The sequence below is a fragment of the Camelina sativa genome, chromosome 17 (assembly GCF_030686135.1).
Source record: "Camelina sativa cultivar CO46 ecotype springtype chromosome 17, ASM3068613v1".
NCBI lineage: Eukaryota > Viridiplantae > Streptophyta > Magnoliopsida > Brassicales > Brassicaceae > Camelina > Camelina sativa.
This window is the reverse complement of record NC_141896.1, coordinates 17,807,676-17,829,006: the sequence shown is the minus strand read 5'-3', so window position 1 is coordinate 17,829,006 and position 21,331 is coordinate 17,807,676. Positions and strand designations below refer to the sequence as shown.

General features: G+C 37.0%; 5 protein-coding genes across 10 annotated transcripts; 1 reads left to right on the top strand and 4 right to left on the bottom strand.

Moving 5' to 3' along the window:
• Nucleotides 1-569: 569 nt before the first annotated feature.
• LOC104757056 (squamosa promoter-binding-like protein 11) lies at nucleotides 570-3,689 on the bottom strand. Of its 5 annotated transcripts, none has more exons than XM_010479758.2 (5): nucleotides 3,300-3,689; nucleotides 1,545-2,268; nucleotides 1,252-1,373; nucleotides 886-1,137; nucleotides 570-800 (listed from the first exon to the last, which is right to left on the bottom strand). In XM_010479758.2, the coding sequence occupies exons 2-5, from the start codon at nucleotides 2,210-2,212 to the stop codon at nucleotides 652-654; spliced, it is 1,191 nt and encodes a 396-aa protein (XP_010478060.1). In that variant the 5' UTR covers nucleotides 2,213-2,268; nucleotides 3,300-3,689; the 3' UTR covers nucleotides 570-651. The 5 variants fall into 5 exon arrangements, with proteins under 5 accessions (XP_010478060.1, XP_010478061.1, XP_010478059.1 ...); XM_010479759.3 differs by lacking the exon at nucleotides 3,300-3,689 and adding an exon at nucleotides 2,357-2,912; XM_010479757.3 differs by lacking the exon at nucleotides 3,300-3,689 and adding an exon at nucleotides 2,368-2,912.
• Nucleotides 3,690-4,848: 1,159 nt separating this feature from the next.
• On the top strand, nucleotides 4,849-5,989 carry LOC109129848 (uncharacterized). Its single transcript, XM_019238804.2, has 3 exons — nucleotides 4,849-4,993; nucleotides 5,421-5,577; nucleotides 5,764-5,989. The coding sequence occupies exons 1-3, from the start codon at nucleotides 4,991-4,993 to the stop codon at nucleotides 5,808-5,810; spliced, it is 207 nt and encodes a 68-aa protein (XP_019094349.1). The 5' UTR covers nucleotides 4,849-4,990; the 3' UTR covers nucleotides 5,811-5,989.
• Nucleotides 5,990-6,747: 758 nt separating this feature from the next.
• On the bottom strand, nucleotides 6,748-9,376 carry LOC104757055 (F-box only protein 6). Its single transcript, XM_010479754.3, has 2 exons — nucleotides 8,704-9,376; nucleotides 6,748-8,176 (listed from the first exon to the last, which is right to left on the bottom strand). Exons 1-2 carry the CDS (start codon nucleotides 8,856-8,858, stop codon nucleotides 6,928-6,930), a joined length of 1,404 nt encoding a protein of 467 aa, XP_010478056.1. The 5' UTR covers nucleotides 8,859-9,376; the 3' UTR covers nucleotides 6,748-6,927.
• Nucleotides 9,377-11,358: 1,982 nt separating this feature from the next.
• Nucleotides 11,359-12,581, bottom strand: LOC109130207 (uncharacterized). The gene is made up of 3 exons (XM_019239493.2): nucleotides 12,431-12,581; nucleotides 11,771-11,927; nucleotides 11,359-11,584 (listed from the first exon to the last, which is right to left on the bottom strand). Exons 1-3 carry the CDS (start codon nucleotides 12,431-12,433, stop codon nucleotides 11,538-11,540), a joined length of 207 nt encoding a protein of 68 aa, XP_019095038.1. The 5' UTR covers nucleotides 12,434-12,581; the 3' UTR covers nucleotides 11,359-11,537.
• A 278-nt stretch (nucleotides 12,582-12,859) lies between these two features.
• On the bottom strand, nucleotides 12,860-18,599 carry LOC104757054 (histidine kinase 3). Of its 2 annotated transcripts, XR_015586542.1 has the most exons (11): nucleotides 17,275-18,599; nucleotides 16,654-16,935; nucleotides 16,282-16,451; nucleotides 15,952-16,164; nucleotides 15,686-15,872; nucleotides 15,540-15,591; nucleotides 15,226-15,455; nucleotides 15,030-15,128; nucleotides 13,819-14,936; nucleotides 13,378-13,729; nucleotides 12,860-13,283 (listed from the first exon to the last, which is right to left on the bottom strand). XR_015586542.1 is itself a non-coding variant. In XM_010479753.3 (10 exons), exons 1-10 carry the CDS (start codon nucleotides 17,785-17,787, stop codon nucleotides 13,465-13,467), a joined length of 3,129 nt encoding a protein of 1,042 aa, XP_010478055.2. In that variant the 5' UTR covers nucleotides 17,788-18,599; the 3' UTR covers nucleotides 13,374-13,464. The 2 variants fall into 2 exon arrangements, 1 of the variants encoding a protein (XP_010478055.2); XM_010479753.3 differs by lacking the exon at nucleotides 12,860-13,283 and having other exon boundaries at nucleotides 13,374-13,729.
• Between the last annotated feature and the right edge of the window lie 2,732 nt (nucleotides 18,600-21,331).

The following is a 21,331-nucleotide window of genomic DNA, read 5'->3' as shown; positions in this document are numbered from 1 at the left end:
AGTACATCAAAGAGGCTATAATGGCCAAAGAAACCGAGGCTACAAAATGCCAAGCGGAAAACATGAAAGATTCGGATAGGAGGAGCATACATAACACTTCAGCAACTAAAGTTTGAGACAACAATAGTAGTAAAACGTGAGATGAGGCTTTGGAAATCAGAGAGCCACTCGGTTATCTACTGCCCTGAAATGTTGCATCAACTATAGTGTAAAGTTGTTTACCTAAACTAACCTGAATTTGATAATGGCCCTTAGAAAACTCAAAACTCTGTTGATTTAGATGTTTTATGAACTCTGATCAGTTGCTTACGATCCTAGCAGTAAGGAAGAACTCTTGCTTAGTTCAAAAGATTTTACCAACCCAAGGTCAACTTCAGCATTAATATTTCCACACTTTCAAATTGAGGACAAGATTTGTCTCCACGAAATTGGATCTTAAGGTGAGAAAAGTGGATTCTTACAGATTTGAATAAAGAAAGATACGTTTCAAAGAGATATGACTCTGTTTTAAGGGCGCGGTACAAAAATTAACGATTATATATAGACGCCTAAGTTTGGCATTCTACCAGGATCCAGGATGAAGTTGTTTTCATAGTTTTGGAAAAGTATACACCAACAGAATAACAGGTTTACAAATTTCACATTACTTACTCATCTATTTGGTACAACATCATATGAAAAGGGTTGAGGAAATGGATGCGCATGTGGTTGAGCCAGGGGATCCGAAGAGGTTGACAGAAGAGAGAGAGCACGGTGGAAATCTTGAGTTTCATGGAGGACCCCTGAGTATTCTCCCACACCTGACAAAAGGACTTAGCTATAAAATCACCAGAGATCAACTTCATTGATATACTTAAGGACCAGTGAAGAACTGTAAATACCAACCTTCGCCATGAAGTTGGAACTTGGACTTCCCAACTGAGAACCCGCCTGAGGTTTGAAATGTAGAGAAAGAGCGACTGCTACTAGCAACCAACTGCTCCTCAGAAGAGCCATTACCTCTCTGGAAGCTCAAAGTAAAGCCGCTTTCCGTCTGTGTAGGCTTTGTATCATAAGTGCTACCCCATTCGTACAAATCTTCAGATCTTGTGTTAAGGGACAATCCCTTCCACAACATATTTGTTTGCTGTCTTCGATCTACACGTTACATTAGATTTTCATGAAATGATGTTGTGTGTGTGTGATAAGATAGACAGATGGAAAGTTCCTGCGGGAACATTGATTTTATCAAGTTTTGATGTAGGTTCTTACCATACACCCTCTCTGGATTCATTGAAAATACTCCTTGTGGCTTGCGACGCCTCGCATTGTGATGAGAAAGACGTTTTCGGCAGCTTCGTTTCTTCTCATCAAATTCAGAGACGGCATGGAACCTAAACAATAGAAGAGTAATCAGTTCGCTACTGTCTAATATTAATAGGGCATGTAAAAGTTGGTTTTGGACAGCTAGACTGAAAAGGCACTCAACATTAACAGGAACGCAACTTAAGAATGAACTGAGGCCAGAGCATAACCACCGGCCTGACCTGTGATAATGGTCTTACCTGCTACATTGTTGGCAGAAACGACGCTCTAGGCCACTCACGGTAACTTTTGGGCACTTTGAATGTTTCTCACAGACTCTATGCTTACGATGATAATCCTTAGCAGATGAGAGATCCAGGTCACAGCCATCAATTTGGCAACGCGGGACTTGCATGCTTTGACCACAAGATTTTGATTTCTTCCGAGCAACAACAGATGGAGTCAAAAACTTCACAGAAACCGCTGGAATGTCATTATTGTTTCTACCCCAAAATCCTTCAGAGTATGTCCGCTTTCCTAGTTTTAAACAAAGGTCTGATTCAGCGGAGGCAACAGATGCCTCGAGAGCAGTGGATGCCTTCGCCTGGACAAAATCTATATTGTTGCAAGAATCTCCAGGGGAACTTTCTGATGCAGGAGGCTTGCACCGTTTGACATTGGGAGATGATGAGTTGGTAGAGGTTGACTGTGAGCTTTTCGATACAGCAGTGTGCCAGAAACTGGTGGCAGAGCCACTACTGACTCTCTCGAAGCCTAAGAAATCTGGAACTATAGACTCAATTCCATCACCTTTTTCAGTTTCCCAGTCAGTAGATAGCTGCTTGCTATCGTTTTCAGTCCTTGACGGATTTGACATGATCAAATTCTCCCAGTCCCACTGAAACGGAGATACCATGTTGCAGTCCATTCAAGAAATGGGTTGATTTCATAGACCTACGGCACCAAAGCCAGAGCACACAAATCCTGCAACAACCACAAGTTTGCAGCGATAATCAGATAAGAAAAAGACTAGACAATCCTATAATAACTGAGTGGCTAGCCAAACAGATACCCTCAACTAACCAATACCACAAGAAAGAAGTAGTAAAAAAAATTCTTGAGAATATCAAGAAGCAAACACAGGGGTCATGAGCGTTTATTGCTCCCACTTTAATGATTTAACTTTGAGGAAGAAAGACTTTTCTATGTTTCACCCAGACCAGCAAAAAGGGTTAAGAGGAAGGGTATTCCTTTTCCTCTTGTGCTCTCCATCACACAAAAACTAAGTGGCATTTATTGAATTGGTCCCACACTCCACAAAAAAAAAAAATCACATTGCGAAGCAAACTTGTCAAGAGAAGAAACACACGATCTACTACTACACATTGCAACTGCAAACTCTTTCAATAACCCATTCCTCCTTTGTACTTACTCTGAAGGTTCCCTAACTAACTTGAAGGCTAAAAAGCTTACAAGTTTACACATTGAATTAACTATAGTCAAACAAAACGGCACCAAGATAAGCCATTAGAAGGATCTATCTATCATTCTATCTATCCCCAGCAATAAAGATTGGACGATAACAAATGTGACAGTGAGTTAGGTTTGGATCCCAATCAAGGTCCCCCTATACTAACTAGCTAGCTAGGGTTGTAATACAATGAAAGCTAGTGGTCCCCCAAAACCAATAAAATTCATCAAACTAACCCAAGAGATGATTTTTGTTTTTATAAAAAAAAAAACAAACTTTATCAATGTTCAAACTCGCCTAGTAAAATACCACAGAGGTTAGAACAACTTGACACAGCAAAGCCAAGAGAAAACAATTTCCCAATACCTAGACCATTCACCTTGAACTAATATCATTGATTCATCGATCTCTCTCTCTCTAGTCTAGGACCTTGAACTATAAAGGTTAAAACTTTAAGATGAATATACCAGAAAAGACCCCCAAATCTCAAGGAAAAAAATAAATTAGTTTTTGCAATCATTTTGGGGGAAATAAGAGTAGAAACCTCAAGTAGGAAACAGAGAAGAAGACAGCCGAAGAAATCTCAGGTGGTCGATGATCGGAGAAGAGGGTTTTTGACTAAAAGATACAGTGAAGGGAAAAGAGACACCAAAATCGCCTCAGGAGAAATCGAATGAGAACAGAGAGAAGAAGCTCACGAGACTCTTTTTCTTTTTCTTTCTTCCTTTGTTTTTTTTTTTTTTTTTAATTATTTCTTTCATTTTCCCTTTGCTCTTTTGTCTTCCATTTTTTTTCCTTTTTTTTTGTTGTCTTTTTTTTTTTTTTTTTGTCTGCTATTACAATCACTAAAATTTATCAATACAGGTTTAATTGTAGTATATTGCAAACAGACAACAAAATGATGACTGATGACTTGTAAGTTGTAACTAATTATAGGTTCTAGGCTCTAGCTTTCCAAACAGACAATAAAATACTATGAAGTATCAGATTGTAAATCCTGATCATACCAATTTATTTTTATAAAAAAAAAAAAAAAACAGATGTAAAATGGACTTAGTAAGAAATTGTTAGATAGGACTTTAGCTTTTTTTTTTAACTTTGGGGAAGTTGTTTGGCGTACACGAAAACCATTTCATTTTGGAGGACAAAAAGAAAAAGAGCCTAGAATGAACTTAATTCAACATTTAAGGCTTCATTAGTGGTGCAAACAAGATTTTAATTAATTTGTTCATTCGTTTTGAACAAGGGATATGAGAATTCAATGTATGCAATTTTCTGTCGTTGTAATTAGATTTTAATGTTGGGATATTTCCGGTGTTTCAATAATACTACGTACAAGAAAGCTTAGTTTACATTAAAAAAAAAGAAGAAGCTTAGTTTACATTCTTAGCGGCCGCTAATTAAACATGTTAAACAGGCGCAATTTATAAGTTTCAGCATCATTAACTAATTTCATAAAGTCGTCAACTACTGTATTTTTCATTCGTTATTATTAGTATACTAGTCTACTTGGTACCTACCATTCAATTTTACATTCGTGCAAGTTTTAATATAAAACCTCTCTATTACTACTAGTTTACTAGTACTACTACTTTCACGAAAGTACACACAAATACACTAGTAATTGGGTTTGCCTAACTCCCAAAGAGTCTCCCCCAACTTCTAACCGTGTTACATTAAAACACCAGAGATCATGTTCCAATCAGGCAAATTCATCCTCCCCACTCCCACACAACACTGTCTTAAACGGTCCGTAAGACACCAATTAAGGTTGTTTTGGCTGGGGACTTGGGATTATTATATCCATTGATTGACCTTAAAAAAAATAAAAAATAAAAATAAAAATTCGTGCTTTGACTTTTGAAACACGTCGGCGAGATTTTCAGTACTTGTGTCTGAATATATTTTTTTCCTTTTGTACCCAAGTGAGTCTCTCAATTCTCAAGCTTTTCTCAAAAAAAAAAATCACAAACAACGATCCAATGATTTACGAACACGTAGACATCACCACGTCTCAGTACCCAATCATAGACTGGCTGTGACGGTTCACGTTGTGAGAATAGCACGACTGAATCTCCCTTTTTAGGTGGTGAAAACACACAAGTAAAAAAAAAAAAAAAGAGGATTAATATTGAATCCAAAAAAAAAAAAGAAAGAAGAGAGGTGAAAGTGTTGTTGGTTCGGCTCGTGATCGTTCAATTTCAATTCCCTTTGCTCCTCCCCGGCGGCGTAATCATGGTATGGCTGCGATTCTCGATCTTTGCCCATAATTGGTTTGTTTTTGTAAGATTGAATCACGGGGCCTTTGTTTAATTTTGTTTCCTCGAGATTCATGTTTTTAATTGGTTAAAAATTATGTTTCCGATCTGAATTAGTATATGAGGATTTTGATCTTACTCTGTGTTTTTTGATTTTGAACCATGGGAGATTTCGCATCATACCAAATTGAACCTTTTTTTATCTATACTTAGAGTCGGATTAGCTGAGTTGTTTATCGACATTATGTGTATTGTCTTAGCTTTGATTCTCTATTAAATTGCATAATTACATGAATTGGTACTCAAACCAGAGTTTCTGATTTTGAATATCGTCCTCGGATCTTTATAGATAAAGATGAGTATTGAGAATGGGGTTGGTTTGGTTTGATAATTTTTTGGTGTTGCAGACAACTTCAAAGAGACTCGCAGACAGGAAGATTGAGAAATTCGACAAGAACATATTGAAAAGAGGATTCGTTCCTGAGACCACCACCAAGAAGGGCAAAGACTACCCTGTTGGCCCCATCCTTCTCGGCTTCTTCGTCTTCGTTGTCATTGGTTCTTGTGAGTTCTTCTTCTTCTTCTCATTCCAGTTCCTTAACAATAGCATCTTTGAGTTAGGTTTTGTGCTCCTTAGATTTATGTCTGAATTTGGGTATCCACTGAATCATTTGAATATTTGATTAGCTTAGTGTATGAAAATGTTTTTCTATATCCACTAACCTTGTTGTACATATGGCTTTGTTACAGCTCTCTTTCAGATCATCAGGACTGCAACTAGTGGAGGCATGGCTTAAAACCAAATAGAATTCAAGGCGGGAGGAAGCAATTCTCAAATTTGAATATCTCTTCTTCTCTTCTGACTTGTCTCTTTTTTCTTTCCCCTTATACTGTAGAATGTGTTAACTTTCTGTTTATTACTACATGTTATGAAGAATTTTGAGTCTTTTCTAAAAATATCCAACCTTTACGTTTATATTCTTCTTGTTCACTTGATTCCACCATATGTGACACCAAAGTATAACACCGTTAAACTATTCCCTGTGGATTATTTGGCCAGATACAGTAGTTTGAAAGATCATAGTTGATCGGTGAAAATCCAATCTTTAACCAAGGGATGATGGATTGGTAGGGAGACATCCAAGAGTTGAGAGAGTTAAGCAATATGATTTATAACGAAATTTCTTATTTCACAATTCAGAAGTAAGTGAAGCAAACGAAAGTAATATGATTTATATACATTCGACTCTTGCTTCGGAAAGTTCGTAAACAAGTACCCGTTATATCTCTTTTTTATGCGACACTAGTAATAAACTGGAATCTGAATCATTTGATTAGCTTAGTGTATGTAAATGCTTTTCTATATCCACTAACCTTGTTGTATATATGGCTTTGTTACAGCTCTCTTCCAGATCATCAGGACTGCAACTAGCGGAGGCATGGCTTAAAACCAAATAGAGCACTTCAGCTGGAAGAAGTAGTTTTCAAAATGTAGAATCTTCTTCCCTCTGTGTCCTCTCTTTTTCTCTCCTTATACTGTAGAATGTGTCACCTTTCTCTTTTACTATATACATATCATGTAATGACGCATATTTTCCATTTAAGTTATTATTATATCAAACGTTTTAAGTATTTTCGTTTAAGTTAAGATGCCACCATTGTTTTGCTTTTGTTCGCTTGGTCCGCCACACAGCCACAGAGGGTTAAAAGAAGTTATACACAACCCAAGTCACAAGTCACAAGTCCCAAGTTATTTATTACAACACGAAAGTTGTGTATATTACAGTCTCGAAAATCAAAACCAAAAAACAAAACAACAACAAACAAACAAAAAACCCAACCGTGTGTGAACGTGAACCTTTCGAATACAACCTCAAAGACGGCCAAGGAAAAAGAACCAAGAGAAGAGAATGATCAAGCCCTAGCTGTAGGGGAGGGATGAAACGCTGTCCCGCAAGCGATCCAAAGCCTTTTTCTCCCCCCACGAGGAACGGTGCAGCCAGGGACCTTGGTCCATTCCCTAGTAACAGCATTGTAGGTAATCAGACGGTTCATCTGTCTGGACCTCAAGGACAATAATATCAGACAACCTTTGTTGCCTAGACAATTCATCCTAATGTGCTTTCCGTAAAACTCCAAGCACCATATGTTTGGCATTCTGTCAACCTCCTTCCACAACAGTGTCATCTTCTGCAGCTCCCATATGCAAACGCAAGTGGCAGCGTTTTTAGTCAGTAGACCCACCAGCATCAACCGCTCTCCGCACGCAGCTAGCGTGTGATCGCTCAGGTCTGGCGGACCCGGTATGATGAACTGCTTCCATTTCCCAGAGACCATGTCATATGACAATATCCCTTCGGGTTCTGTTAACATGAAGTAAAGTGTGCTGTGGATAGCCACTGGCTGTGACTTAAAGTTGAGCAACACCGGGAGCTTTATGTTGGACGGGATGGTCCCTCGTTTGGTCCACACATTACTCAGGGAATCATACACTTCGTACTCTCCTTCACATCCAACCCACAAAACCTTATAACCATGACTGGTGGAGTTTCCATTCAGAGTCATCCCTACTGCAACACGAGACCAGACCTTGAACGACCGAGCAGGCAACTCTCTGAAAGACTTGGTCAGCGGGTTGCTCACATAAAAGTTCCGATGACCAATGTCGAGGAAGCACACAAGACCTCCCGCAGAAGCCATTGGCAAAACAATACTCTTCTTGGGCAGAGCGGGGATAACCGGATGGTGCCATTTCTTCAAAGAAGGGTCATACACTTGTCCAGAGTTGACATTCTCGTGTGTAATGGTGTAGAACCATGGCATGGTCTGAGGAAGCTCGGTGCAGTATCGGGAGAAGCTATCAGAATCAATCAGAGCATTCCATTTACGGCAAACTGCACGGAACTGGAAAAATGTAGCGATAGGTAGTCTGGAAACAACAGCTTCAAAGAGATCTTGGGGAAAATCCTGCCAGATATCTTGATCCATGTTTCCAATAATGTCATGTCCTGGATTACGTTCTTTGCGAGTACGTTTGAGAGGAGGAGGAGGCTTGACAGTTTCTAACATGTTGTTGAATAACCCAGGCCTCTTACTACCAGCAGCCATTACAAGATCACAACAATCATCAGCAGAAGTTTCTTCAATACAGGGCAAACACCATCTGCCAAATAACAAGAATCGTATCATCTGTCAGCCAAAAAAAAAGGTTACAGTATCCATATTCTTTATAACGAAATCATTACAGTAAAACCACCTAAAAGAATAAACCTTTACAGGTCCAAAGCCCTGGAATCTAATTATTCAAACAATTAACATACAATAAGATGCTAGTGGAGAGGGCTGTTTTCTTAAGCAGAGAATTAGGTATTGAAACAACAGTGATAGAGTGAAACGATGTCCTCTTCTATGAATCAAAATCATCAATTTCCTCTTTCAGCTAATTTATAAAAAGGCAACAAAACAAATCATCATAAGACTTTGCTTCACAAATGGGATTTTGCATGATTCTAAGTAATAATCGAAATTGAACCATATATATGCGCCTATAGACAAAATCGAACAAACAAACAAAAGCAAAATGTCCTAAACAGAAACACATTACGACAAATTGCTCCAATTAACAAATATAGAAATCCCCACAGATAGATCTACTCAGAGAGAGAGATTAAAAAAAAAAGAAATGGTTACCCGTTGTGAAACTGAGGATGGTGGAGAACTAAAAAGGAAGGAGAAGAAGAGGGAGAAGAGAGAAGAGGAGAGCCGTTGTTGTTGTTGTTGTTGTTGTGCAAGAGCTCTTGAAGCTGACCGATGAGATGTCTAAGCATGGCAAGGTCTTCTTCCATGCCCCCAACAACAACAAATCAAAAAGAGAGAGAAGCTGGATATCCAAAGTACTAAAAAAAAAAAGGTAAAACAAAAGAAAGAGAGATCAAACAATGGCAGTAGTAGGAGCAGCCATCATTATGTAGCAGAGCATATCGATTCAAGAATCTGCGCGCGGGGGTTCTGGAGATTTTTTAACCTCCCACCATTACCATGTCCTCCTCCGAGTCTCTCTCTCTTTCTCTTTAGTAAAACAAAACCATTGTTATTAAGTATTCTGCTCTCTCTCTCTCTCTCTCTCTCTCTGTGAATTGTCTTTTTCTCTCTCTTTTGTTTTTTTTTTGTTGCTTCATCTTTTTTTTCCCCAATATGGGCCCCATATGATTATTTCGTAGCAATTATTCCTCCTTCCTCTCTATTCTCTCTTTTTCTTTCCCCTTTTGCCCCTCACTTTTTTTTCTTTTTCTCACTTTATTCTTCTGTACGTTATATTTTTTTATTAACAACAATACTTATACTATACAGTTCATTTTGTTGTAACTAGAAACAAAACCAATTGATGATGATGGCAAATAAAATAAAAAAGATAGATACAACACCAAATTTTTTTTTTTTTTTTTTTTGGTTGCCAACCAAAAAAGGAAGACGCATGCTTGATAAATTAAAACTGATAAAATGATAATTATGTGCAATTATACTAAATCATGGTTTCCTCCACCTTTGTTTTCCCCTTTTCCATTATGTAATGTAATTATACAAACTTCATCCATTTTACTAGCGCTATTCAACAATTCATCATATGATTACGATCTCTACCAAATAAAAAAAATGTTTAGTGTAGAGAGGTCAACTAGAATATGGGAGATGAGATTGAAACTTATCTTTGTGTCATCGGCAGAACAAGAAGACTGCGAACAATTGTAGTAAGAAAGTCATTGAATGTTCCAAGTTAATAACAAAATAAAAAAAAAAAAGGAAGAAGGATGAAAAATGTGAATCGAATGTAGTAATATAATTGCATGTGCAATTTGGTTATCTTTTTCTTTTGGTGAAATATGTAATTATGATTTAAAAAAAAAAATCATTCCACGGAGAATGTAAAAGTAGTCGTAAAGCGTGGGGGTTCAATTTTTTCTCATCCCATCAAATAAGCGCTTTGGTCAATCATGTCCCTTCTTCCCATTTAACATATTTGAGCAATTACCATTCATTATTAAAAGACTAATCATCATCTTCTTCTTACTCATCATCATAACCTCTCTCTCTCAGTGTTGTTTCCTTTTCTCTACCTCTTCTTACATAGTGATAGTACTAACATATACTACTATTATGTTCCAAATGATATCATTAAAGCGGTAAAAAAAAGAAAAGGTTATTAAGTAAAAAGAAATAAGGCTATCAAATCCCAATATTATCACACAAAGATTCTTCATGATGAACAAGTTATCGTATCATTCACCAAGTAAATTAAGAAAAGCTCGGATCAAAAGTACTTAAAAACAATTATTATTTCTCTTAACTCTTGGACTAGCGGTTGCGCGATTCTTCTACCACCAACCGCATGGTGTTTGTGTCTCTTCCTACCAATCCATCCATCGAAAATACTTTTGCATTTGTTTTCTACGAGTAGCTCTTTCGGCTAATCGTTACCGTCCATTCAATGATCAACTTTCATATGTAATCGTTAATATTTGGCAAAATCGATATAAAGAGGTAAAAATAAAAAATTACTAATTTACTACTAAAGAAAAAAGACAAAGTTAGAGAACGCTATATATTACCACTAAATTAGGAATTTAGATAAAATTCCTTACGTAAGTAGTTTGAGAGTATCGCAGTGATTAAGTTCATGGATTTGAGAAACGAAGAAGACCGAGTCTTCAGGAGACGTGAAACAGGGCTCGACCTTAACTCTTGTTTGACCCGACCCGACTCCTCTCGAAGCTCTTACGTGAGCTAGGCCATTCTTAAGCCCCACTTCATATTCACACAAATTTTCTTTACTAAGTCCAATTTGCTTATGTAAAAAACAGGTCCAACAACTTGTACAAACCAACCTACCCTTGGATTGATCTTGATCTGATCTAGCGGTTTCTGCAGCTATAGTCAAATCCCAACGTTCACTTTTTTTCTTGTTTAGCTGTTAGCACCTATGGATTATTTATGAATGAACAAGTGAAGAATATAGATTCAAACTCGGATCAAAAGAGATATAACGGGTACTTGTTTACGAACTTTCCGAAGCAAGAGTCGAATGTATATAAATCATATTACTTTCGTTTGCTTCACTTACTTCTGAATTGTGAAATAAGAAATTTCGTTATAAATCATATTGCTTAACTCTCTCAACTCTTGGATGTCTCCCTACCAATCCATCATCCCTTGGTTAAAGATTGGATTTTCACCGATCAACTATGATCTTTCAAACTACTGTATCTGGCCAAATAATCCACAGGGAATAGTTTAACGGTGTTATACTTTGGTGTCACATATGGTGGAATCAAGTGAACAAGAAGAATATAAACGTAAAGGTTGGATATTTTTAGAAAAGACTCAAAATTCTTCATAACATGTAGTAATAAACAGAAAGTTAACACATTCTACAGTATAAGGGGAAAGAAAAAAGAGACAAGTCAGAAGAGAAGAAGAGATATTCAAATTTGAGAATTGCTTCCTCCCGCCTTGAATTCTATTTGGTTTTAAGCCATGCCTCCACTAGTTGCAGTCCTGATGATCTGAAAGAGAGCTGTAACAAAGCCATATGTACAACAAGGTTAGTGGATATAGAAAAACATTTTCATACACTAAGCTAATCAAATATTCAAATGATTCAGTGGATACCCAAATTCAGACATAAATCTAAGGAGCACAAAACCTAACTCAAAGATGCTATTGTTAAGGAACTGGAATGAGAAGAAGAAGAAGAACTCACAAGAACCAATGACAACGAAGACGAAGAAGCCGAGAAGGATGGGGCCAACAGGGTAGTCTTTGCCCTTCTTGGTGGTGGTCTCAGGAACGAATCCTCTTTTCAATATGTTCTTGTCGAATTTCTCAATCTTCCTGTCTGCGAGTCTCTTTGAAGTTGTCTGCAACACCAAAAAATTATCAAACCAAACCAACCCCATTCTCAATACTCATCTTTATCTATAATTCTATATAAATAAATCTGCCTCTACGAAGATAATAATAATAATAATGGTTCTATCTAGATCCGAAGAAGATATTCAAATTTCATAATCTTTTCATCACCATTCAACAGAACATCTAATTTGGGTACCAAATTCATGTAGTTATGCATGCATCCAAATCAAAGCCTAACACAATACACATAAATTACTCAGCTACTCCGACTCAAAATTTCGAAAACAGATCCACATTTGTCATGATTCGGTTTTCCTAATAGATTAACAGAGCAATTTTGGCATGATTTCAATATTCAAACACATTTTAGTAAACAGATCGGAGCTACAAATCACAAAAAATATTGTAGCCAATAAAAAACATGAATCCCCTCTATCAAAAGAAGCAATCCCTATGATCCAAATCGACAAAATAAAGCATAAGCAATGATCGAGTTCGCGACAAATACCATAATTAAACCGAAGACGAAATGCTTGAAACGAACGAAGTGACGATCGCGAGCCGAAGATAAACTTCTTGTCTTGGCGTTTTCCTTTTTTTTTTTGGTTTTCTCTTTGTTTGACTAGAATTATTATGTCTTGCTGTATTCAAAATAGTATGTATGGTCACGATGACCTCCTCCCTTTAAAAAGGGGTCATCAGTTATGCTTATGCAACTCACCGCGAACTTCGTCACAGCCATTCTTTGATTGGTTCTCGAGACGTGTGGACGTCTACGTGGAGATCGATGATTGGATTACTATTATTGGGCTTTGAAATGCTTTAGAAAGCCCTCTCCTCTCTTTCCCATGTCAAAAATGTGGACAATAATCATCGTATGGTCAACCTCTCGCGGACGTGTTGTATATTATAAAGTCAAAGCATTAAAGCACTCACGTGTATAAAGCCATCTTCAACTTTTTTACTTATCACAAAAGTGCCAGTGTATATATGTATAAAGGTAATGTACTAGTGTCCACTCCCCTATCCTGGACGATTTGATAAACGAACAAACCTTCAACTGTTCTTCTACTACAAGAATCCCTAAAATCATCATTTTACACACAAGACAACACTTTTACACACGTACTCTTCTTTCCCTGTCCAAACCAACTCTAGAGTCAGAGACATTCCCACCTCCTACTCTCATCTACAAACCACAAGTTTTTTGGTCGTCTCCCAATCAGAGAGAAGACAAAAGAAAAAAACTTTACAGAAGAGAAACTGGTCTAACTTCTTGGCCTGGCCACAAATATGGTCACATCGCCCTTTCTATATACACTCTTTTTGCAATCGTCATAATCTTTTCTTTTTTTTTTTTCCTGCAAGCAATTTCAAAACAAAAAAAAGGCGTTAGTAACAGTTGAGAAAGCTTTTTTTTTTAATTTTAAGATGAGAAAGATATAAGGGGCTTACTACTACTTCAAGATGCTAAGGAGACACGAGTTTTTTTTTGTGTTTCCATCGCCGTTCTTCTTTACACCCCATCCTTTTTTTTGGTTTTCATGATTCTGTATCTGAAGGTGAATTGAAAAACCGAGAAACTTCCCTGTACAGCTGCTCTGCTTCAAAGGGTTTTGATACATACCCATCCATTCCACACTTTAGACATTCCTCATGCGTTGCTTGAATCACGTCCGCTGTCATTGCTAATACCGGGAGATGCCAGCTTGTTTTGTTACCGTTCTCTACTATCAATGCCTCCCCATTCTGTATTCTCTTGTTCATCTCCTCTTCCATATCCCGTATTCTCTTCGTTGCCTCAAATCTGCAGACAAAAACAACAACTCAACCTTAAATCACATAATTTCAACTTTTTTTTTTCACAAACTTGTGGTATATAACAATCAGACATACCCATCCATTTCTGGCATCTGAATGTCCATGAAGCAAGCATCAAACTCGTGGGGTGGCTTAAGCAATGAGATTGCCTTTATCCCGCTCTCAGCGCACACCACATCAGCCCCATACTTTTTCAGAGCTCCTGCTGCCACTCTGAGATTTACGTTGTTATCATCCACGATTAATATTTTCCTACCAAGTAGAAGATTCCTGAGAACTAAAGCAGGAGGTCCCTTGTGTTGAGGTGGCTCCCTGTTTCCAATACCCAATCCCCTCTGCAAAGTTGCTGCTAGCATACTTGCCCTCAATGGTTTCACTATCACTATTGGAGGATCTGTACCGTTGCAAAAAGCATCTGGCATTGACGATTCTACTGAGTTTGCTAACAAAAACAATTTAGGAGAAAGGACAAGAGGTTCTTTCTGCAGCTTCTTAATGAACACATCTGCTTCCCTATTCCATATCTCTTGCTCTATAAGAATCATATTCACAGTGGTGGTACCAATCTTCATATAATGTAGAGCCTGTTCAACACGTGCAACTACTTCGACTCGAATTCCCAGCCGCTGAAAATGGTACCACGAAACTTTTGCCCTAGCAGGCCGATGGTCAACAACCACAGCTTTCATGCCCCGAAATTCCGAGCACATGAGCTGGTTGTTGTTGTTCTGCGGGTCGTTTTTTCTTTCAGTTTGCTGCATGCCATTGGAAAACACAGCAGTAAATGTGAATGTGGACCCGACCTTGGGAGTACTCGAGAATCCAATTTCTCCCTTCATCAGTCCAACTAGACATTTGCTTATGCTAAGTCCAATCCCTGTGCCTCCATGCGTCCGGGATATGGATGGTCCGACTTGCATGAAAGGCGTGAATATACGGGACTGTGCTTCTAAAGGGATTCCTATGCCAGTATCTTCAACTGAGACGATAAGGTTGATATCTGGTGGAGATGGTTCAAAGCTCCGATGCCCATTGGAGCTGAAAGCTTTAAAGTTTTCCCAGCTCCTCTGCCCGTCTGCAACTGGAAGCCCGCTTAGTGTACCTTCCGGAGTCGATGCTGTCTCTCCATCGATAGATTCAAATAGCTCCTCCACCAATTGAACAGTTACAAAGATGTGTCCTTTCTCAGTGAACTGCCAGGATTTTATAAAATGATCAGCTCCTTTTATCACTCAATTAGGAGATGCAAGGAATGATCAGCAAAGAATTTATAGCAAACACTTTACCTTAATGGAGTTACCCATAAGATTTGTGAGTATTTGTCGAAACCTCCCAGGATCGCCAATTAACATCTCTGGAACACGATCAGATATGTATACTGCCAACTACATTCATAAGCACCACTCAAAAAATCAGTAAGAAAGACTTCATATAAGTTACAACCTTTGGTTTGCAGATCATAAATATCATATAGTAAGTTACCTCTACCCCTTTTTGTTGGGACTTTCCAGAGAAGAGTGACAGGACATCATCTAATATTCCTCTCAAATCAAACCTCACGTCCTCAAGCTCAAGGTTTCCAGATTCAATCTTTGCTTGGTCCAAAACCTCGTTTATTAGCGAGACTAAAGCTTTCCCACTTGCTTGTGCAGTCCTCACATAATCCTGTTGCGTAACATCTAACTCTGTGTCCATAAGCATATGCAACATTCCTACAAGCCAAATGAAAGTCAACATGAGAAAATATGTGCATTCATGGAACATAAGTGAAAGAAGGAGGCCATTTCAATACTCACCAAGAACACCATTCATTGGAGTTCTGATTTCATGTGAAACAGTAGCAAGGAACTGCATAAAAACAAAGTTAGAGTACAACCCTATTTACTAACATAGAAAACTTAATATGCTGTGGGAAACGATCAATTGTGGATGATGTATGTACCTGTGACTTTGCAACATCTGCTGCTTCAGCCTTTTGCTTGAGCTGCTCCATTTTATGGCAATCTTCTTCAACTTTGGTTATCCGACTCACAGTTGCATGGATTATATGTGCAACAAGCAACGCAATCACAAGGATGCCGAATGATGTGACCATTGATAGCACTGGCCATGGTGGTTTCTGCTTAAATCTACAAAAGACAGAAGCTTAACACCTGGATACTTGCCAACAAGAAGATATAGCAGACATATGCTGAATTGGTCAAGTACCTGCAACGCATTTCATGCTTTCTAAATGGATCGCCAAAGTTTAGTAGACTAACACGTTCCAACTCATCAACGAACACATTTGAACCATACATGCTAATCGGCTGGGAGTGATTGGTGGTATCGTATACATTGACAAGAATTGTTTGCTTGCTAGCCAGCTGCTGAAGCAAGTTTTCCACCAGTGACTCAATGTCAAACACTCCACCAAGATACCTTCAGTGCCATCAAAAGAGATCAATAAGAAAAAATGATATCTGTTAATCTTTTGTGTGTTTCGCATGAAATATCTAACTCCAACTATTTATTTAGACGCCTATGGTACACACACACCCATTAGTAGCCTCAATTCTCTCTTTTGGCGTTGCATTTGAAGGAAGATCTCTCTTGTAGACTGCAAATGTCAGGATAACCCCAAGTCTATTTGTCTTTATCAATGGAAAAGGAGCTGTCAAAACCCCTTTCCCTGATCTCCTCGCCCGCAACACATTTTCGCGGTCTTCCTGTCAAGAAGAATTCAGCGAGATTATATATCAGTTAAAGTAGTGCTCTAAACTGTACCTAAAATGACCACACCAACTTAATCAGTAAGCAGAGATTGAAATATGAACTAGCTATGTTGGCAGCATACACCGGGTAGTGAGTGTAGACCATAACTGTGAACTACATTAAAACAGTAAAATTAGAACTAGTGATGGAGCTTACTTTCCCAGACAGCATATCGAGAGAAACTACATGAGAAACAGTGTCCTGAGCAAAGATGACTGGAGCATACTCCTCTTGAACAGGGGATGGTTCCAAAGCTTCCGGGTCATATTCATCCTTGTGAACTGGATTTTGCTCAAGAGAATCCATCCTCCGAATAGTCCAACCTTGTTGCCTCTCAAATTCTTCCCTCTCTGAATGGAGCACTCTCACAGCATATGCGACCCCGCTCGTAAGAGGCCTCTCAAAGGAAGTTCTATCAGTGTACTCGGAGAATGTCCTCTACACAAATTTTATTGATGGTTAATATGTTGTTCACTAATACTCAACAAGACAGGAATCAAGCTACCAAGTGTCAGCTAAATACCAAGACTTATCTTAGCAACAAATCTGCAAAGTTGTAATATTAACTGAATGAAAAAACTTCCTTTTTATAAAGGTACGTGTCAAATTAATTATCCAAGGATGGTTCATAGACTACACCACCGTAGGAACAACCTATGTTCTACAAGCAAGACTAGATCTCAGGCATCAATCAAAAAAATTCCCAGAGGATGATATGGTAACACAATCAAAACAGGAACGGAAGACAATTAAGCAAATGGGAAATGAAGAATATACCTGATCAATAGCAGAAGGAATCTTGCCATGGTGGAAGGTGGAAATCAAGATAGACATGGCTTGAACATGATTCATGCTAACGTTGAACTGATCCTGAAGCATACGAGCCCTCTCATCGCACATACTAGTAAGAGTCTCTTTCCTCTTCTCCATAGCTTGAGAGCTAAAGTACCAGAAGGTCCAAATAGAGACCAAGAGCCAGAAGACGACCCAAGCGACGACAAGCTTCCTCCACCAAGTCTTGTTGAATTTAACAGAGCCAAGAAACTGATAAGAGAAGCTGGGGATCTTGAGTCCGCAAGTGGAGATCCTATTAAAGAAGTTCTTCTTCTTCAAGGTAGTCATCTTGTTCGTCTTCTCAAGATCACCGACAGAGCCAACTAGAAGACCAGACTTGTTGTTGTTGTTGTCCTCGATCCCATTATCAACGAACCAAGAAACGAACCAGCAGCATAGCATCCAGAAGAGATGCCCAATCTTGACACCAAACCCTAGTACATGGAACAAACTCATCCACTACTTGAAAACAGGATCAACCCCCAAAAAAAAAAGAAACAGAGTGATTTTTACAAACTCAATTCAACTAAGAGAAGCTCCCCCCACAACCAGAACCAAACAAAAAAATAACCCTGTACAAAAGGGGACGAATCAGAGAGAATCAAGAAAATCCAAAAGCAATTATTTTTATTTTTTTTGTGTGTTATCCCTTTGAAGAGGCTTCCCAGAAACAAGAAGAGAGGAAAAAAGAAGACAGAGGAACGTGTCAGATTAGACAACCTCCAAAGGGCTTAGATCAAAGGAGGTTACTACTTAATCAAAGATGACGAAAGATAAGAGGAAGAAAACAAAACAAAAAGAAAGGTAGAAACTTTGAAACAGGGAGTTAAAGTCCCAAAGTGAGATTCCTCGAAATCCAAAACAGGAAACTTAAAAAAAAAAAACACAACAGCTAGTTCGTACTAGTATATAATTCGCAACGAGTTTGGTTCCAAGAGAAATCTAGAGTGTGATGATGATGAGGATGATGAGAGAAATGAAGAAGTGAAAGAGCGGAATAAAGTGGCTAGAAAGTGAGGAAATAGGAAGCTGGAGGAGGAGAGAGTTTTGAGTGGATTATCTAATGGGAGAAAAGAAAGAAACTAACAACAACAAAGGAGGAGCAGAAGCAGAAGCAGAAGAAAGAAGAATCTATCATCGGAAAATAAAAGAAAAAAAGATGAGAAGAATATGGTGGAAGACAAATGTCTGCTTCTTCCTTCTCTCTCTCTCTCTCTATTATCTGATATTATTGTTTATATCTTTTCTTTTTTATTTATTTCATTCTTAACTTCCAATTTTTATATATTTTTAATTTAATCTTTTAGCATATGATACTAAATAAATACATATACTTCATTTTTAACAAAAAAATCCTGATGATGATATTAAGAACTCGATTCTAGAAGGAAATCTTCAAGTTGAGATTCTTTTCAAGTTTGTTTTAATCATCTGATTCTTGTTTTTGTGTGTGTGTGGTCTAGTTAAAAAATACATACCTCATTAATATTACCATTAATAACACATACTTATTAAATAAGGGCATATATGTATATTTCAGTGTTTTCTTAATTTGTGTGAAAAGTGTCAGAGTGACACTCTTTGTAAAACGGAGAGAGTAATAAGTACATAAAAATATACACTAAGGGGGAGGTATTGGTTTGAGATTTTAAGAGAGTTTAATGACTTTAAATAAAATCATGGAAAGTATAAAGTTGAGGATTCTTATTGATTGTTTAGAAAGTTTTTTAAAATTTTGCTGATTTGTTTTTCCTAATCTTGTAAAATCTCTTATAAAATCTTGTAAATTTTTGCAACAAATATTGCACAATATTCTTTTGATTCAACACTTCTGTGAAAAAAAAAAAAAAAATCTCTTTGTGTTCAGGGTTCTTCTCTCGACATCGCAACCTTCAACATCGCCACACACGACGGTGGTGGTAGCCATAAACGGAGGCTCTCTTCTTCTCTGATCTATATAAATTGCATAAATTGATTGTGTGTCTCATTATTATATACAAAATGGGTGTCATGATCCTTACGTAAACAAACATGCACACACACACACAGAAGAAAGAGAGATAAAGAAAGAAGATGAGAGAGAGGGTACTCGAAGTGAAAGTTGAGAGAAAGAGCGAGAGATGAATATATTATACATTTACCTCTCTGTTTCACGAAGTGCACACAAAAAAAAAGTCATGGACATAGACAATCTCTCTATTTGATGAAAGAGTTTTCATAAAGAAAATGATATAAAATCCTAAACCAATAACATAAAATTTGAATTCATTAACAATCCAAGATTCATTTGTTTTACTTGAATAACATAAAACTTTTGATGACTTTATAAAACTCTTAATCCAATAACACTAGATTTATCAAGATTTTAGATAACTTTTTATAAATCCACAACCAATAACACCAAATTTTAAAAAAGTTTTAAAAAGTCTTGATTGAATAACAACATATTTTACATAACTTTTAAAGTCATTAAAATTCTCCTTAAATCCCAAACCAATAACCCCTTAAATGATGGATAAAAAATAACTAAACGGCGCAGGCAAAAAAAAAAAAAGCTAAAAAAAGGAGGGGCCCACGAGAAGGGAACAAAGGCATATATGGTCTCACTTCTCCTCACCCTCCAATAATAAAACTTAAAATTAAAATTAATTAAAAAAAGGCGGGTTAGAAGAATTTATTACGCAAAAAAAATTGGGAGGTGCAGTAGTTGGTAAAGTGACAAAAACTAAACAACACTAAAGTATTATACAAGTAACCTCCCTCCTCTAATACAAGTCAAATAAAACTCGGTTTTTTTCCAATTTCAATATACACTTCTTTTTGCCAAACTAAAATATATATCTATAGAAAATTATTTCCTTAGGTGAACGTCATCTGTTTTTACACGTGTTGATAATATCTGAAAGCTTAAACATTTTTTCGGAGACATATTCAATCTCATATTTCAAATGATTTTAGTTTGATATATAATTTAGTGTAAAATTCGTTAAAATCCTATATAAAACTATGAAATTTAGAGGAGGTAATCAACTGATATTTTAAAAGATTCTAGAGTATTATTAAAATCACTTGTTATTCAATTGATGATTTTTGATGATTTTCAAAAATCTTTTAAAATCCTATGTTATTCAACTAGAATTTATTTAAAATCATTTAATACAGTCTAAAATCTCTTGTTATTCATTCAGTTATTTATAAAACTTACTTGAAATATATTGTTATTCAAAATATCACAACTTTTTAAAAAGTGAGATTTTGAATGATTCTACAAGACTTATTTTTTGTTTTCTAGTTAAAAAATATCATCTCAAAATCATACCTTTTGAAGTAGAATTTTTAAAGATTTCATTAAAAAAAAAAAAATCTACGACAGCTCTAAACCAAAAAACACCGACGATCACCGGCCACCTCACCTTCTCCACCGGTGAACTTGAAGCTTTGTCTCTTCCTGTGAATCAGCCCACCATCATCTCTATTCGGTAAGCTCTCTCTCTCTTCTCCCTCTTAGTTGTCAATTTCTAGAATTGGTATTTTGTATTTTATCAATTTCTCAAATAAAAAATCAACTAAAAAATGAGTAAGGATGAATATTCTGAGCAGATAAGCGAAGAGGGGATGTTTTATTGCAGTCTGTGTGAAGTTGAGGTGCGGGAAATACATCTAGACACAGGCTTGTCTTATTTTATCTTGTGATTAGCTTTACATTTTATTTGCTTCACGATTCAATATTAAGATAGCTTTACATATTTCTCTGGACTAATTATTATATTCCTTTTGTAGTTATTCAAATACAGCAAGCATTTGCATGGTTTGTGACAATATGTTAAAATCACGCAAAATTAACAATCAAATCTTGTAGAATCCATTTCATTTTCTTTTTTAAAAAAAATATAAAAACTCTAAAACACAACTAAATCTCCTAAAAACTCCCCTAAATTTTTCAAAGTCCTAAAATATTAAAATCCTACCAAATTTTTTAAAATCTAAGTTGAATACCCCC